Genomic DNA, 17,189 nt, shown 5'->3' on the forward strand with positions numbered 1-17,189 from the left:
TGTTGTAATTAATTAAAACCATAGTTAATCTACTTCCACAATCCAACCAGCATCAGCGTTGGTGCAAATTTTGGGATATTTTAGATTGTTTTTGTGGAAGATGCTATTTTTAATTTGTTTTATTTGTTTTGTATATGGCTGTACTATTCGAAATAAAAGAAATTAATGAATTAATTAATATCTTAATTTTATATATTGTGAATTTTATTTTACAGATGAATGTATTTCTGAGGATAGATCCAACCAATGCTACGGACGCTACAGGTACGAGCGAGTTTTTATATTTAAGAATATGGGGGTTAATCTCTACTAATTTTCCATTGTATATGTTTGGTACTATAATTTGTTGATGACGTATTGTATGTAATGAAGATTAATTAAATCAGACTTTATAGGTTATTTTGTAAAGTTAATCACTTCCGTAGAAAAAAAACGGGAAAAAACCTTTTCACTTATAAATTAACACAATAAATGGTTAAATTCAACCAAAAATTCATTGACTGGCAGCCAATTTGACTTTTTTTTGCTTTAAATTACATTTTTTTTCAAGTAAATAAATTATGTTTAGATCCAATTTTTGTTATCCTATTATGTGACATTAAAATGGCATATTAAAAAAAATGTTTAAATATTTTTCAGGGGAACAATACATCTTTAAATACCATTTTGCAAAATGTTCTCTGCGTGTAATATTAGGGGAGATATAAAAGTTGTATCTTTTTGTCCACTGCGACGGTTAGCCTATACATACGAATTTGATTAACCAAATCATCCATAAATAAATCTCGCTGCTTTTCAAATGTGTTTCATAATATGAAATGAAATATTTTGTTCAGTTAATTCAAATTATTATTATATATTATTTATTTGTAGCTGGCCCTGTTGTGTTTACTGATTGCCCAAATCAAATAACTTTAGAAATACGGGGCAACCAAGCAACGATAGACGCTCACTGGGACGAACCCGTAGTGGAAAACGCAGTTGAAATGCAGAATAACTACGAGTCAGGTCACGAATTTCCAATCGGTACCAGGACGGTTAATTACACGGCGATTGGAGTGAATGAAACGGCAGAATGTCTGTTTAATGTGGTCGTTAAAGGTATTTTAAAATTGGAATTTCACTATATAGGCCTAGGTTAAAAATAAAACGTGATGGTGAATCTTTGACGGTTAAAAATGATCGGAGGAACCAACCCATGTCAATATCATCACTAGATGAGAGGTGCATCTTAAAGACTCTTCGATCGTGCGCCTATCCCTAAATGCATCTGGCTAATAAAACTTTTACATAGGCAAGAGAGAATGAAAATAATTATAATTATTTTACATTTCCCTGCATAGACCTACTTTATTTTAAATTCTAAATAACAACAAACATTAAACACTACATGACGTCATTCACTTTTTAGATAAAGAACCACCCCTTTTCGTGAATTGTGACAAGACAATCAACATAGAAATACCAAACGGGCAACAATCGGCAGCCGTTAGCTGGATGCTGCCAGCAGCAATCGACAACGCTGATGTAAGCGTTAATATGACGCCGACGGCGCTCCGTTCACCAGGAGATGTCTTCAAGTATGGCCCGACAAAGTTGAAGTATTATGCAACCGATAGTTTCTGCAATGAAGGCTCATGTGACCTCATTATAAACCTGTACTGGGCCAATTGTAAGTTGTTGATTCTAGATTCTATATATAGAAAAAAAACTGTACTGTATGTTATGGAGACTCGAAAGGCAAACTATAGTAAACTGCCTTATTTGAGTAGTGGAAACCTTAAGTGCCGTTCCGCATACCATACTGTACGTTGCTAGTTTTACCCATTCTTTATTTACAGTCTAATCGATCTTTTAATATAGTTGACGTTTCAAGTATTTAATAGAAATATTTCTCAGCATTGTGTTTAATTCCGCTAGATGAATAAGTACAGTATATCGCGGCATCAAATAACGACTAAAGTTATGCGAGCGTCACTTCATCATCAATTTTTGTCATCATTTAACATCGTTATCAAATTCAATATAATAACATAATACATAACACGTTCTTCAGTTAAAATAGATAATCATATTTATTTGTTGATCAATTATATATTATTTGAAATAGCATACATTTTAAAGCAATATTAATTTAGATTCTTCTTGAAATAAAAAAATTCGAATTCAATGTGATTAATTAAGTCTTTGATGGCTGGTCTTTGGTTTGGTCTGGAATGAAGGCAGGGTCCACTGATATCTATTAGCGGCATTAATGCTTTGTTGGCGGCAATGCCTTCAATTATGACACCAAGACTGTAGATGTCTGAGGCAAAGGTCGGTGGTGTGTTGGTGTTATACAGCTCTGGTGCATTTTCCGGGTGCTCTTGCATGAGGTCGAAGACATCGGCTTTGTCGGTATTGTTCAATTGGAAGACATCAAACGGTGCTTCTGCGGTGCAAACTGAGCCAAAGTCGACAATTTTTGCAGAGATACGAGGACCCTTGTTGTAAATAAGAACATTCCGAGTCGCCAGGTCATTGTGAATCAAGCCATTCATCTGAAGTACCTCAACTCCTTTTGCGATGTCAAAAACAATGCGAAAACAATCAATCGTGGTAATATGTGGTGAACCAGATGCTAAAGCTTTCATCAATGATGTTGATTTGAATGATGTTGAGTCGCCAACAAATTCCATAACAATGGCCCATTGTGTGTCGGAGGTAACTGCTTCACAAACACCATACACCCGTGGAAACACGTCGCTTTCTTGGGATAACACCTTAATTATTCTAGCTTCAAGGGAAACTGCCAGCTTGTCGGCGAACCGATTGAATTTTCTAGACTTATTGGTTGTTGAGATGATAGTCTTAACAGCCACAAGTTTGCCATTACAATCTCCAAGGCGATTAAGCAAAACTCTGCCATAGGAACCAGTGCCAAGTACGATCTATAAAGTAAACACGTATACAATCATTTATAATGTTTCTTTCTGTCATAAAAACATTTAAAGATTATCTGTCAAAAGCTTTGATTGGCGTGTTGAACCTTTCAAATTCAATTCAACCTACCTGGTGACTATCCTTCGTTGCTGGAAACAGACGATCAGATGCTAAATATTGAACATGGTTTTTAAAGTTTCCATCCATTATCCGGATTTCAAGTGACATGCGTTTTATCCAGTGTTCCGAAGTTGGAGAAGTTTTGAAGTCTTGTTTGCTCCAAGTGTTACTGAACAATGATTCGTCGTTCTGGTGATTCCTACATATTGGTGATGAGGTCAGTGGGCTATACAGACTTGAGCAATATCCATTGGTTGTGTGGATGTTACTGTCACTTCCATCTGGTGTGTATCCAATTGCCGGTACATTATTGATAACGTCCAGGAGGCACCATTTTCTTATCCAGTTAAGAGCTAGCATTGAGTCAGGTTCGTCGTTTCTACGTCCAAAGACGCGTCCATCTAGAATAAGAAGATCTCTTGCAAATCCACTTATTATACCATTATCAATACTAAATGGCAATTCTTGGTTGTATCCGATGGCCGATGTTTGGGGTAGTGTGAGAATAGCAATTCCATAAATGATTTGGATAATTGCTATTCTCAATGCAGGTGGTACGCTCAACCAGGCTTGAAATGATGTTTGATCATTGTCATCATCGTTAGCATTGTAGAAACAACACAGGACATATTTCTTGAAAAAGCCTGAAATGGCTGACCGGCTGAAAATTAAAAAAATATTTCGTTATTGTATTTTTGGGTTTTTTTTAATTATCGGAATAATCATTATACTTCGTCATACGTTTTCTATTTCTACTATTTTTTCTCTGCTAAAAAAAAAAGAATTGACTGTATGTAACATACCTGTTCTTAAAGCATTTTTTGGGTTTCCAAGTTTTAAAGGGGTTTCTCCAGGACCTTCCAGGCATCTCTGAAACAAAAAGGACACATGGTACAGTAATGTCAGTAGGCTTAAATTCAAGTTACGATAGACTGGTATGGTTCGTGTTACTTCGACCGCTGCCCCATATACAAATGCAAAATGCCCTATTAACTACACTTACGCTTACACGTTATGTTTGATGGAATTAGTTCAGGCATACCTCCATGGTCCAGGCTAGTGCCTATTTGCTTCCATGTCTAGTCTTAACAATGTCAAGTCTCGACTTAAATGTATTGACTGAGGGGGATTGAATAACTGACTAGGGCCGGGCATTAACTGAGGGGGATTGAATAACTGACTAGGGCCGGGCATTAACTGAGGGGGATTGAATAACTGACTAGGGCCGGGCATTAACTGAGGGGGATTGAATAACTGACTAGGGCCGGGCATTAACTGAGTGGGATTGAATAACTGACTAGGGCCGGGCATTAACTGAGGGGGATTGAATAACTGACTAGGGCCGGGCATTCCAATGTTTAATTATTCTGATAGAAAAAAAGTTATTTCTGCACTAAACTAATTCTCTATTTATGAATAAAACAGTGTAATATTTGTTAATACAATCTCTGTGCCATATACAAAAAAATGCCCTATAAATAATGAATTTTATTTAAAATATTGCTTACCTCTAGAAGGTTTAAATAGAAAAAGAATTCTAACAGAAAGTATTCAATCTAAAATACAAAACAAAAACATGTTTTAAACAATATCAACTCCAGTTGATGCTTGATTCTTTAAATCGAATATACCAGGAGAAGTGAAACGTTTTCCTAAGTGTGCCTAAAAAGTCAGACGGGGTTTTGATTCTTTATTTAGTAGTAGGGGTCTCGGTTGTTATAAGCTTTAAAATTATTCATCTAAACGAATTGAAGTATTTAAAATTTAAATTAAGTATACATTATATTGTAGTATATAATACACAATAAGTAGAAACTTACTGAGCTTTGTAGATTCCGTGTTCACTCTTGAAAATTCATCCAAGTTATGTTTTGTTTAGTTGTCATGCAGTTCCTCATGGAAACGTCGTTACCTTGGCACAAGCGCGCGCGTAAGGAAGTGTGCAAAAATAAAGCGGAAATGCGTTACGCTTACAGCTAGCAACACACGTTGATGGTTGGATTGAATCTATACACACTATGCTGTTTTAAAATAATATAAATGCCCGACCGTATACATTCCAATTGATATTTGTTTGTTGTTTAATAGTGTATGCTGGGCTTAGAAGTTGCACATTAGTGCTTTTTATTATATCCGTTGCGAATCGCAACCGAACTATTCCAACTCAAGTTTTATATTATGATATTTAAAATAAACAATCTGGCATTTTTTATTAAATTTATTTATTATTTATAATATTGTTTTTATTGTTTAAATAAAAAATGAAGTAAGAATATGAATGAAGAAAAATGTGTGTAAATTTATAAAGTATACTCCTGCACAAAATGTAGGCCTTAGTAACACATACAATGTGAATGCATTTGTCGCTCTTATTCGTTCCAGTAAAATCATCGTACGTCACAGTACGTACACAATTTATGTTTATGGTAAAGTCGTCACATGTGGTAGGCCTATATATTTCACCCTGTGTATCAAGATTTTTCCTATAACACTGTATACATTATAAACTGTTCAGCGCAAATTGACAAATCACAATTTCAAACGATAGAATATTCAAACTGTCGCTTGTCATTGGTCAACTCACTTGCGTCACGACCTAGTGGGAACCAAGCTTTAGGGATGGTATCAAATTGAAAAAAAGTATAAAGACCACGATTACAACAATTTTAAATTTTAATGTTATTTTTTTATTTATGTTCAAAAGTCAGTGAAGACCAGCCACGGATCCATGATTGTCCAGATGATGTGGAATTCCTTATCACCAACTCTTCATCGACAGCCAATATTACATGGACACCTCCTACGACCGACATGGAGTTTTCAAGTCTTCACCCCGAACCAGACATAGCGTCAACAATTGAACCCGGCTTCTCGTTTCCACTGGGTATAACCATTGTAGAGTACGTAGCATCAGTTAACAGTGGCGGAATAATGCGTTACAATCTGTGTACGTTTACTGTACGGATATTAGGTAAGTATGTCAATTTGCGTTACATTGTGTGTACTTTTACTGTACGGGGTATTAGGTATCTATGTCACTTTCCATTTCAAACTCTGTACATTTACTGTACGGGGTATTAGGTATCTATGTCACTTTCCGTTACAATCAATGTACATTAACTGTACGGGGTATTAGGTATCTATGTCACTTTCCGTTACAATCAATGTACGTTTACTGTACGGGGTATTAGGTATCTATGTCACTTTCCGTTACAATCTGTTTACATTAACTGTACGGGTATTAGGTATCTATGTCACTTTCCGTTACAATCTCTGTACATTTACTGTACGGGTATTAGGTATCTATGTCACTTTCCGTTTCAATCTGTTTACATTTACTGTACGGGGTATTAGGTATCTATGTCACTTTCCGTTACAATCGGTTTACATTTACTGTGCGGGTATTAGGTATCTATGTCACTTTCCGTTACAATCTCTGTACGTTTATTGTACGGATATTAGGTATCTATGTCACTTTCTGTTACAATCTGTTTACGTTTACTGTACGGGGTATTAGGTATCTATGTCACTTTCCGTTACAATCAATGTACTTTTACTGTACGGCGTATTAGATATCTATGTCACTTTCCGTTACAATCAATGTACGTTTACTGTACGGGGTATTAGGTATCTATGTCACTTTCCGTTACAATCTGTTTACATTAACTGTACGGGTATTAGGTATCTATGTCACTTTCCGTTACAATCTCTGTACATTTACTGTACGGGTATTAGGTATCTATGTCACTTTCCGTTACAATCTGTTTACATTTACTGTACGGGGTATTAGGTATCTATGTCACTTTCCGTTACAATCTGTTTACATTTACTGTACGGGTATTAGGTATCTATGTCACTTTCCGATACAATCTCTGTACGTTTATTGTACGGGTATTAGGTATCTATGTCACTTTCTGTTACAATCAATGTACGTTTACTGTACGGCGTATTAGGTATCTATGTCACTTTCCGTTACAATCAATGTACTTTTACTGTACGGCGTATTAGGTATCTATGTCACTTTCCGTTACAATCAATGTACATTAACTGTACGGGGTATTAGGTATCTATGTCACTTTCCGTTACAATCAATGTACGTTTACTGTACGGGGTATTAGGTATCTATGTCACTTTCCGTTACAATCTGTTTACATTAACTGTACGGGTATTAGGTATCTATGTCACTTTCCGTTACAATCTCTGTACATTTACTGTACGGGTATTAGGTATCTATGTCACTTTCCGTTACAATCTGTTTACATTTACTGTACGGGGTTATCTATGTCACTTTCCGTTACAATCTGTTTACATTTACTGTACGGCGTATTAGGTATCTATGTCACTTTCCGTTACAATCTCTGTACGTTTATTGTACGGGTATTAGGTATCTATGTCACTTTCTGTTACAATCTGTTTACGTTTACTGTACGGGGTATTAGGTATCTATGTCACTTTCCGTTACAATCAATGTACGTTTACTGTACGGGGTATTAGGTATCTATGTCACTTTCCGTTACAATCTGTTTACATTAACTGTACGGGTATTAGGTATCTATGTCACTTTCCGTTACAATCTCTGTACATTTACTGTACGGGTATTAGGTATCTATGTCACTTTCCGTTACAATCTGTTTACATTTACTGTACGGGGTTATCTATGTCACTTTCCGTTACAATCTGTTTACATTTACTGTACGGGTATTAGGTATCTATGTCACTTTCCGTTACAATCTCTGTACGTTTATTGTACGGGTATTAGGTATCTATGTCACTTTCTGTTACAATCTGTTTACGTTTACTGTACGGGGTATTAGGTATCTATGTCACTTTCCGTTACAATCAATGTACGTTTACTGTACGGCGTATTAGGTATCTATGTCACTTTCCGTTACAATCAATGTACTTTTACTGTACGGCGTATTAGGTATCTATGTCACTTTCCGTTACAATCAATGTACATTAACTGTACGGGGTATTATGTATCTATGTCAATTTCCGTTACAATCAATGTACGTTTACTGTACGGCGTATTAGGTATCTATGTCACTTTCCGTTACAATCAATGTACTTTTACTGTACGGCGTATTAGGTATCTATGTCACTTTCCGTTACAATCTATGTACATTTACTGTACGGCGTATTAGGTATCTATGTCAATTTCCGTTACAATCTATGTACATTTCTGTCCTGTCTTGCCGCTGTTGTCGTCATCATTTTCTTTGTTGTCGCCATCATTTTTCCTGTTGTCGCCATCATTTATCCTGTTGTCGACGTCATGTCACTTCAATATTGTAGTCGACACTATCGTCTTTATTTGCGTTTTGGTCCTTGTTCTCGTCGTTGTCATTTTTGTTTTCATCATCATGTCTGTAATTTGTTACCATAAATTGATTTCATCATCGTTGTTCCCGTCGTGGTTTATTGCGTCGTGACATTTATCGACGTTATCGCGTTGCATGGTGTTCTCATCATATATTATCGTTATGAATGAACGACGATGACGCAAGAGTTAGGCTTACCGTACCTCCTTATTGTAAAATGCGATTATTGTGATTAGTAATGTTTAAAAAGTCAGTTATTACATTTTATTTAGACCGATACCCCACGCAGGTCATTGAAAAAATAAACCCAGACCCCGAACCGACGATACAAGGTCTACCAACTGCGACGGTGATGTGGCAAGCCCCTGTATTCGAGGACCAGCGGCCGTTTACAGTAAGTGCGTCCAACTCAGCTCTTAGTGGAGTATTCAATATCGGTACAAGTTACATTAAATACAGTACTGATGATGGAGACTGCAACACTGATGATGCCTCTGCGACCATTGTCATAACTGTATACGGTAAGCATACATGTTTTATTTTATTCGTTACGAATCTAAAAAATACTAAAGATACTATATGTTCAATAGAACATAAACCCAGTCATATGAATTGTGTTGCCTTTAGACACTGCACTTTCAACACTCCATGAATTCTACTCCCCGTGTACTCCCCTCCAACGCTGGAGGCCTCAGGTGTTTTTAGCCTTTTCGACATATTTTACTGCCTGTTTTTCCTTTGGACACTGCTCAGGGACCCCCATAAGAACCGGGGCCCCTTGGATTAGCCAGTGAGCGCTCAAAGCCGTCGTTACGCCACTGATAATACTATTGATCTATGGTTTCGGAGAAAACATTTTGAAATTTTACCTTGACCATGACGACCTAACTCAGTTTTTCTTATACCGAGTTGCACCCACTAACCAAGTTTGAATACTTTACCTAATTTTCAAGTCGATCGGAGCAATTTTAAATGTGTCACATTTACACTTTTTTAACTCTTGTCTGCTTTTGTCTCTGCTTCAACTTATATTTTAAACTGTCATCACTCATACCATATTTTCTTATGTCATTTTAGATTGGGAGGATCCAATCATCTCAGAATGCCCATCAAATCAGACAACAGAAACAAACATGGGACTCAATAACAAACGAGTATATTATTCCGAACCATCTATCTTTGACAACAGTGGTCATTATTCAGTTTCATGGACTAGGAACTCTGGCCAACGGTTCTATATTGGATTGACTCAAGTAACCCTTACGGCTTCTGATCCGTCTGGTAACCAAGACGAATGTTATTTCTATGTCAAGGTATATGGTAAGTTAATCAGAACATTTAAGTCAAAAGATTTCAGAACATCTTCGAAATTGTTGTGCAAAACCTTTTGTACAGTCATGTCAGTCATTACTACATGGGATAAATGGCAAATGGCTTCCTGCTTTCTAAGAGTTTATGGGGTTAAGTTATCAGATAGTCTATAATGTTTTGACAACTCTTAAATTCCTTTGTAACATTATTACCACAGTGCTGGTTTTGCCATTTCCCCCTAACTAATGTGTTGTTTGTATATTTCTGATTGGTAAATACGATTACCTCACATATTGGTAGTATAATACATTGATTTGTGGTAACCGTCACAACACATCATCTCATTTCAATCATTTAGATTATGAGCCGCCTACAATGGTATGCGCTGATGTAACTGTGCCGACATCTCCCGGCCTAGCAACTGGAGTGGCAACGTATGGTATTAACAGTCTAGGCATAACTGATAATAGTCAACAGCCAGTGGATCACGTGACCTCGATTGCATCAGGAAGCGTATTCGATTTAGGAGCAACTTCAGTTGACGTTAACGCAACAGATCTTTATGGAAACTCTAACGACTGCACGTTTGATGTAATCGTAGAAGGTAAGATCGTCCAGTAAACAATGGTCGTATTCAACAATCACACTAAACGAAACATTAAAATGAAGAAAATAAATCTCTCTGAACACCAATGAAGTGAAATCTTTAAATATTGATTATTGAAGAAAAATATGGGTGAATACGGCCACATTTCTCTCAAATAAAAGACTGCTCTAATCAAATATTCTTTACAATATAATAGTATTTATGAATAAATAAGACATGGTTGTTACTAGGTCATGGGTTTCTCCAGTGATATACCAATTAGAAATCTGTTATGTAAAATAACAACAGGACATTATTTTTAAAACACCACTTAATAGAACATTCTTCAAAGTGTTTGTTTTATGTTATGCTTTATATAGACAGAGAAGCACCAGTATTTGCAGGCTGTCCGTCAAATTTGGAAGCAGTAGCGGATGACGGACTACCAACGCATAGTATTGGCTGGACAGAACCCACTGCTACCGACAACACTGATCCTAACCCAAGTATCGAGAGTGACGTAAATTCTGGAATATTATTCTATATAGGCAGTACACTAGTTACGTACACGGCTACAGATACCTACAGTAACGTTGCATTGTGCACATTTTCTGTAGTTATAATCGGTAAGAATTGCTGTGTAATGTAGGCCTAGATTTGAAGTGCCGGCCCCATGGCTTAAGAGGCCCCCAGAGCATAAGCAGCCCCAATGCAACTACCCAACGTTGGAGGGCCCTTTAGGAGTGCTAAACCAGGGGCCTTTTCCCCTTACATTACGCCACTTATGACATAACTATTACGTATTCAGCTAGAGATCAAGTTATATTCTAAATCATAAATCAAGTGTCAAGTTTTATCCGTATCAGCAACAGCAAAACAATATATGTTTGTATGCGTTCTTCTCCCATAAGTACTGATTCTCAGTAAAATACATGACACGTTGGATACACTTTAACCGTATGCCTTCTTGATGATTTTCTAATATGCCTACTCTTTATCATATTTTCCCCAGATGATCAGCCACCAATTATAACGAATTGTCCTGGTGACCAAACGATATCAACAGACCCTGGGATGCCTACAGGAGCGACGACTTGGAGTGATGCTACACTTTTCGATAACAGTCTTGGACAAATTGACGTTTCGTGGAGTACTGCGAAAAATTCTGCGTTTGTGATCGGTTCGACGACTGTTACATTGACAGCAACTGACGAATCGGATAACGAAGCATCGTGTGATTTTACAATCCATGTTTATGGTATTTATTGACTTGCATAATAATATCTTATATATAATATCTTATATAATATTGTATTCATAATACAAACACCAACATGTAGTAAGTAGTAAGTTAACCTTATATTATTTTATAATTCGTACGGTTTGCATTCAATTATCATTATTTCCAACACTTATTTCAGTGTACTCCTGTCTAAACATTTAATATAAATAATTAAACATCTAAGAACCATTCATTTCACAATAATAAAACATTTTCCAATTTCAAAAACGTATTTTCTTATTTGATCGACAGATAATGAACCGCCAGTCCTGACATGTCCCGATGTTACCGCACCAAACGATTTTCGTTTACCGTCTGCCGTCGTCACGTGGATAGATCCTGGTGCGACTGACAACAGTGGTCTTGACGTCACGTTAACCTCTTCTATTCCATCTGGTTCAAACTTTGTTCTTGGAAATGCTGTAATTGAGTATAATGGAACTGACCCATTTGGTAATATGGAAACATACACGTTTACAGTAACAGTGGAAGGTTAGTTCAACTTCAGTAAAACACCTATTAAGGGGACACTTTCAGGACCCAACGACGCAACCCCTGAGGTTGACCGAGGTGTAATGAAAACAGATATTGCTCCTTATTCGCTTCACAACAAAGTATCCCCACAATATAATGGAATGTCCCCTCAATAGTTAGTTCTAATTTGGGCTCTACTGTTTTCATTTTTGTATTATTTGTTTGAGTAAGTCGAATAGCTGAGTACCTCAGACAAGTGGGTCATAGTCATGGAATGTTTGTGGCTGATTCTGATGGTAGAAGGACTTTTTGAGAAGCACTACTGTATAAACATGTGTAATCCTTTATTGCAAGACTCAATTTCTGTTAACATCTTTAAGAAAAGATGGAATGTGTATTAACTTCTGAATATTTGATTTACTAAACATTTATTATTATAAATGTTGATGTATTACCTCTTAATTATCGTTCCAATTTTGCTTACTGTGTCACTTATTTGTTCTGTAATTACTCATTCATTATAATATTATTATTTTGGATTTGAATCTGAAATATTTGATTTATACTTGGCGACCTCTTCAGTCAAAGACTGGTCTCCCAGAAGGCCCAATTATGATCAGTGGCTGTGATGTACTAGTACACCGGGTAACCCCCAGTATGAAAAAACGATGACTAAAGTGTTATTATTATTATTCATATGTCCTTTAATACTCAAGTACATTTTTAAAGTGTGTTCACAGATTGACCAGAGTTTTATTTAAATACCAAATGTTTCTATGATTTTAACATATACTTTTTTAAAATCAATTTAATATTTAGATACAGAGTCACCGTATTTTACATTTTGCCCTGACGATATTTCAAACAGTGCCGATCCAGGCGTATGGAATAACGCTGTTGACTGGACGGATCCAGTGGCCAGCGACAACAGTGGTAACGAACCCCATGTTGTGTCCAACTTTAATTCTGGTGATGTGTTTAACATTGGAAATACGACAGTGGAGTATAAGGCGACAGACGATGACAAGAATCCAAACACAACATGCTCATTTAACATCCAAGTTATTGGTATGTATCTTGATTGAATATAGATGATTTGAAATGTTTTGTTATATTCAATTCAATCAACCTTATAATTTACCACATATTGCTAGTAATTTATTTTATGCAATTTTTAGGTGATCATTTACAAGTTGTCACCTATTGTTATTGTATGAAATCTTTATTCTTATTCTTCTTTATTTCTTTCTGTACAGATTTTGTGTGTCAATTATCTTTTATTTTGATCCTGTTTTCTCTATTTTCAGAAATAATATACGTTCTAGTTTAATCTTATTTAATTCAAAGGCCAAACTCGATGAGCGAAAAGGGAGTGGGGGTGGTGGGTGTATTTTGTCTAAAGTTAAGATCTATTATTTTTCAAGAGTGCTTATCAGCTTAAATCTTAAAGGATGCATCCTCCATGTACATATTTGTGGTTGATGTATGTGAACAATAAATTGAAATTGAATTGAATTTGAGAAAGAAAGACAATAAATAGTATTATTAGTATATTGTACTTTCTTATAATACAGTAATGTCCTTTCTTTCTCTAGATTATGAAGCTCCAATTATAATCAATTGTCCGGCAAACCAGACCATTCCAACTGACCATCGCATGCCCACAGGGGCAACCACATGGACCGATGCGACACTCAACGACAACAGTCTTGGTGAAATTGACTTTTGGTGGAGCATTCCAAAAAATACCGATTTTCAGATTGGATTAACTACTGTAACGTTAACAGCAAGCGATGAGTCGGGAAATGAAGAAACATGCAACTTTTACATCAATGTTTATGGTAATTAAAGGACAATCTATTGTATTATATATTTTAGGCAATATACACATTAGTACACATAGGGCTAGACTTGCCCCAAGTCTGTATTTATTGTCTTTTTTATGTTAGTCCACCAGTCGATGTTTCGACTTTTGTCTGAAAATAGTTTAAAGTTTAAAAGGAGCTCAAGTAGTATACGTATGAAACGCCATATGTGCAAACATATTTATATTTTAAGTCAAAACTTCGTCTGGAACCCTTATGACTTTTTTTTGTGTTAAAAGTGATCATTGAGGTGTAGGCTACACCACATCTTTTGTTGCAGTACTAATTCGCATCCTTGGTAATTAAGGTTATGTTATGAGTCTTTCCTGGGAAGAGTTAATTTTCTAAGAATGTTCATAAACTTATATTCCTTCAACTCTATCATTGATACACATCGAGATATACCTCCATGATATATATACCGGTAATCAATAACTACATTCTCCAACTCTCACCCCATTGCTTGTAGGCCCTATCCTTGGCAATTACGTTTGCCTCTCTCCATCTAGGTGTATAAAATGGGTACCGATTAGATCAAGACACAATTGCGCTGATTACTAGCTGTATTATTATGGAAGTATATTTCCATACGTGACGTGTTTGATCCAATGAACGGAGTAATAATGTGCAGTGCATTGAGAACTTGCTTATATGCACTAGGCCTATATAAGAATGAACTGTTATTATTATGATTCTTTTTCTTGCAGATATTGAATCTCCAGTATTAACATGTACAGATGTAACTGTACAAAATGCGTACCGTTTACCGTCTGCCGTCGTCACGTGGGCAGATCCTTCAGCGACTGACAACAGTGGTCTTGACGTCACGTTAACATTCTCTATTCCTTCCGGTTCAAACTTTGCTCTTGGACAGAGGGTAGTAGAGTATAACGGGACGGATCCCTTTGGTAACGTCGGTAACTGTTCCTTTGTTGTAACAGTTGAAGGCGAGTCATTCAAATTATTGAACTAATTTAAGCATTGTAATATTATAGACATTAGTTCTTTTAAGTCTCAAATCAAAGAAATACCCACTAACTTGCAAAGATTATTTGATACATTTCAGATACGGAATCACCATATTTCACCTTGTGTCCAGAAGATATTTCTAACAGCTCAGATCCAGGGTTACGAACACATTCTGTCGTCTGGCCAAACCCAATAGCTCAAGACAACAGCGGCAACCAGCCTCACGTTGTGTCCAACTATAATCCTGGCGATACATTTAGTCTTGGTGTCACAGTGGTAGTATACAAGGCAACAGACAATGACAACAACCCAAATACAACTTGCTCATTTCAAATTGAAATTATCGGTAATTTAAAGCACTGTATTTCTAAAGATTTACTACTAACGTATGTCATTTACTGGGTTGAATTTTAATAAAACATTTTTCTAATTCATTTACAGATTATGAAATTCCAGTTATAACAAATTGTCCGGGAAATCAGACCATTCCAACTGACCATCGCATGCCCACAGCGGTAGCCACCTGGGTCGATGCGACACTCAACGACAACAGTCTTGGGGAAATTGACTTTTGGTGGAGTATTCCTAAACATTTCGAATTTCAGATTGGATTAACGGTTGTGAATTTAACAGCTAGAGATGAATCGGGAAATGAAGAAACATGCGAATTTTACATCAACGTTTATGGTAGGCCTATTTTGCAGTAGTTATTCTACAATGAATCTAAACCGATCATTTATTGTTTTTTAGATAACCATTAACCATTTTCAATGCCATTAAACGCACATTCTTTTTCATACAGATAATGAATCTCCCGTATTGACATGTACAGATGTAACTGTACAAAATGCGTACCGTTTACCGTCTGCCGTCGTCACGTGGACAGATCCTGTTGCGACTGACAACAGTGGTCTTGATATAACATTGTCATTCTCTATTTCTTCTGGTTCAAACTTTACTCTTGGACAGACGGTAGTGGAGTATGACGGGACGGATCCGTTTGGTAACGTCGGTAACTGCTCCTTTGTAGTGACAGTTGAAGGTGATTTATGAAAATTAATTTTAAATATATATTGTTAGTTAGGCCTATACAGTGATGATATATTACACATTTGTAGATAGTAACACTGATTTTGGGTCCAAAAGACAAATAAAGCAAAACTTATAACGATGTTTAACATATTTCAGATACGGAATCACCATATTTTACATACTGTCCTGGAAACATCACAAACAGTACAGATCTACGATTACAAACTCATTCTGTCGTCTGGCCAAACCCAATAGCTCAAGACAACAGCGGCAACCAGCCTCACGTTGTGTCCAACTATAATCCTGGCGATATATTTATTCTTGGTGTCACAGTGGTAGTATACAAGGCAACAGACAATGACAACAACCCGAATGATACATGCTCGTTTGAAGTTGAAATTATCGGTGTGTTGGTTTAATTCATTTTTAAAAGATGTAAACATTATGATTAACATCAGATGTAATGTTTTTATGATTTATAAGATAAGATGTTAGTTATTATAAACAGTTGTTGACGCCACTAACTAACATAGCGTAATCTACTTAACTTATCCATCCAATAATAAGATTCAGTAACTGAATTCAAAGTACTTATATTATCCTTTATTTATCAAACTAGTCTTTTTATCTTATAAAATGGAAAGCTTCGTTATCTAACAGTTGATTGACTTATAACAAAATTAAGATGATCTTTTTGCTAAGAATGTTAGACGAATCTGACCTAGTATCCAAATTTAATTACAGTATTCTTTTTCTTAATTTCTACTTGAAGATGTTGAGCCTCCAGTTATCTCAAACTTTCCAGCTAACACATCACTGCCAACAGACTATCGGCTACCAACCAGAGAAACGACATGGAATGATGTTGTATTGTTTGATAACAGTCTCGGAGATATAGCTTCTTGGTGGAATATTGCCAACGGTTCTGTACTCGCTATTGGTCCGACACACGTATTCCTGACAGCAAGAGACGAATCGGGAAACGAAGCTATTTGCAAATTTTACATCTCAATAATTGGTATAAATTGCTTTATGCTGCAATCATTGTCAGTGTTAATTAATTAAACAACATTGTACTGTTTATTTCTTTCCCCTTGAGCGACAAATTATAGTAGAGTTTTAGACGAACGAGAGCATAGTTGTTGTGTTTGAGAGCTTGAGTATTTATTTTTTAACAATTTCAGTTTCTGTTTTTATTCGTTATTTACAGACGATGAGTTACCGGTCCTTACCTGTCCACAAGTATCGTCTGTTGAAAACACATACAGGTTACCGTCTGGTATTATAGAATTTCCAGATCCAGTAGT

General features: G+C 36.1%; 2 protein-coding genes across 2 annotated transcripts in view; one reads left to right on the top strand and one right to left on the bottom strand.

Annotated features, from left to right (window-relative positions):
- Nucleotides 1-17,189, bottom strand: part of LOC144848551 (protein FAM162B-like) — a 153,716-nt gene that overhangs the window by 25,985 nt on the left and 110,542 nt on the right. The gene's annotated exons all lie outside the window — the stretch shown is intronic.
- LOC144848469 (hyalin-like) lies at nucleotides 211-14,904 on the top strand. The gene is made up of 13 exons (XM_078705226.1): nucleotides 211-264; nucleotides 874-1,101; nucleotides 1,412-1,672; nucleotides 5,747-6,013; nucleotides 8,636-8,884; nucleotides 9,441-9,683; nucleotides 10,033-10,278; nucleotides 10,641-10,886; nucleotides 11,273-11,518; nucleotides 11,795-12,034; nucleotides 12,836-13,084; nucleotides 13,612-13,857; nucleotides 14,589-14,904. The coding sequence occupies exons 1-13, from the start codon at nucleotides 216-218 to the stop codon at nucleotides 14,852-14,854; spliced, it is 3,036 nt and encodes a 1,011-aa protein (XP_078561352.1). The 5' UTR covers nucleotides 211-215; the 3' UTR covers nucleotides 14,855-14,904.

This window comes from Antedon bifida, chromosome 7, assembly GCF_963402885.1.
Source record: "Antedon bifida chromosome 7, ecAntBifi1.1, whole genome shotgun sequence".
Classification (NCBI taxonomy): Eukaryota; Metazoa; Echinodermata; class Crinoidea; order Comatulida; family Antedonidae; genus Antedon; species Antedon bifida.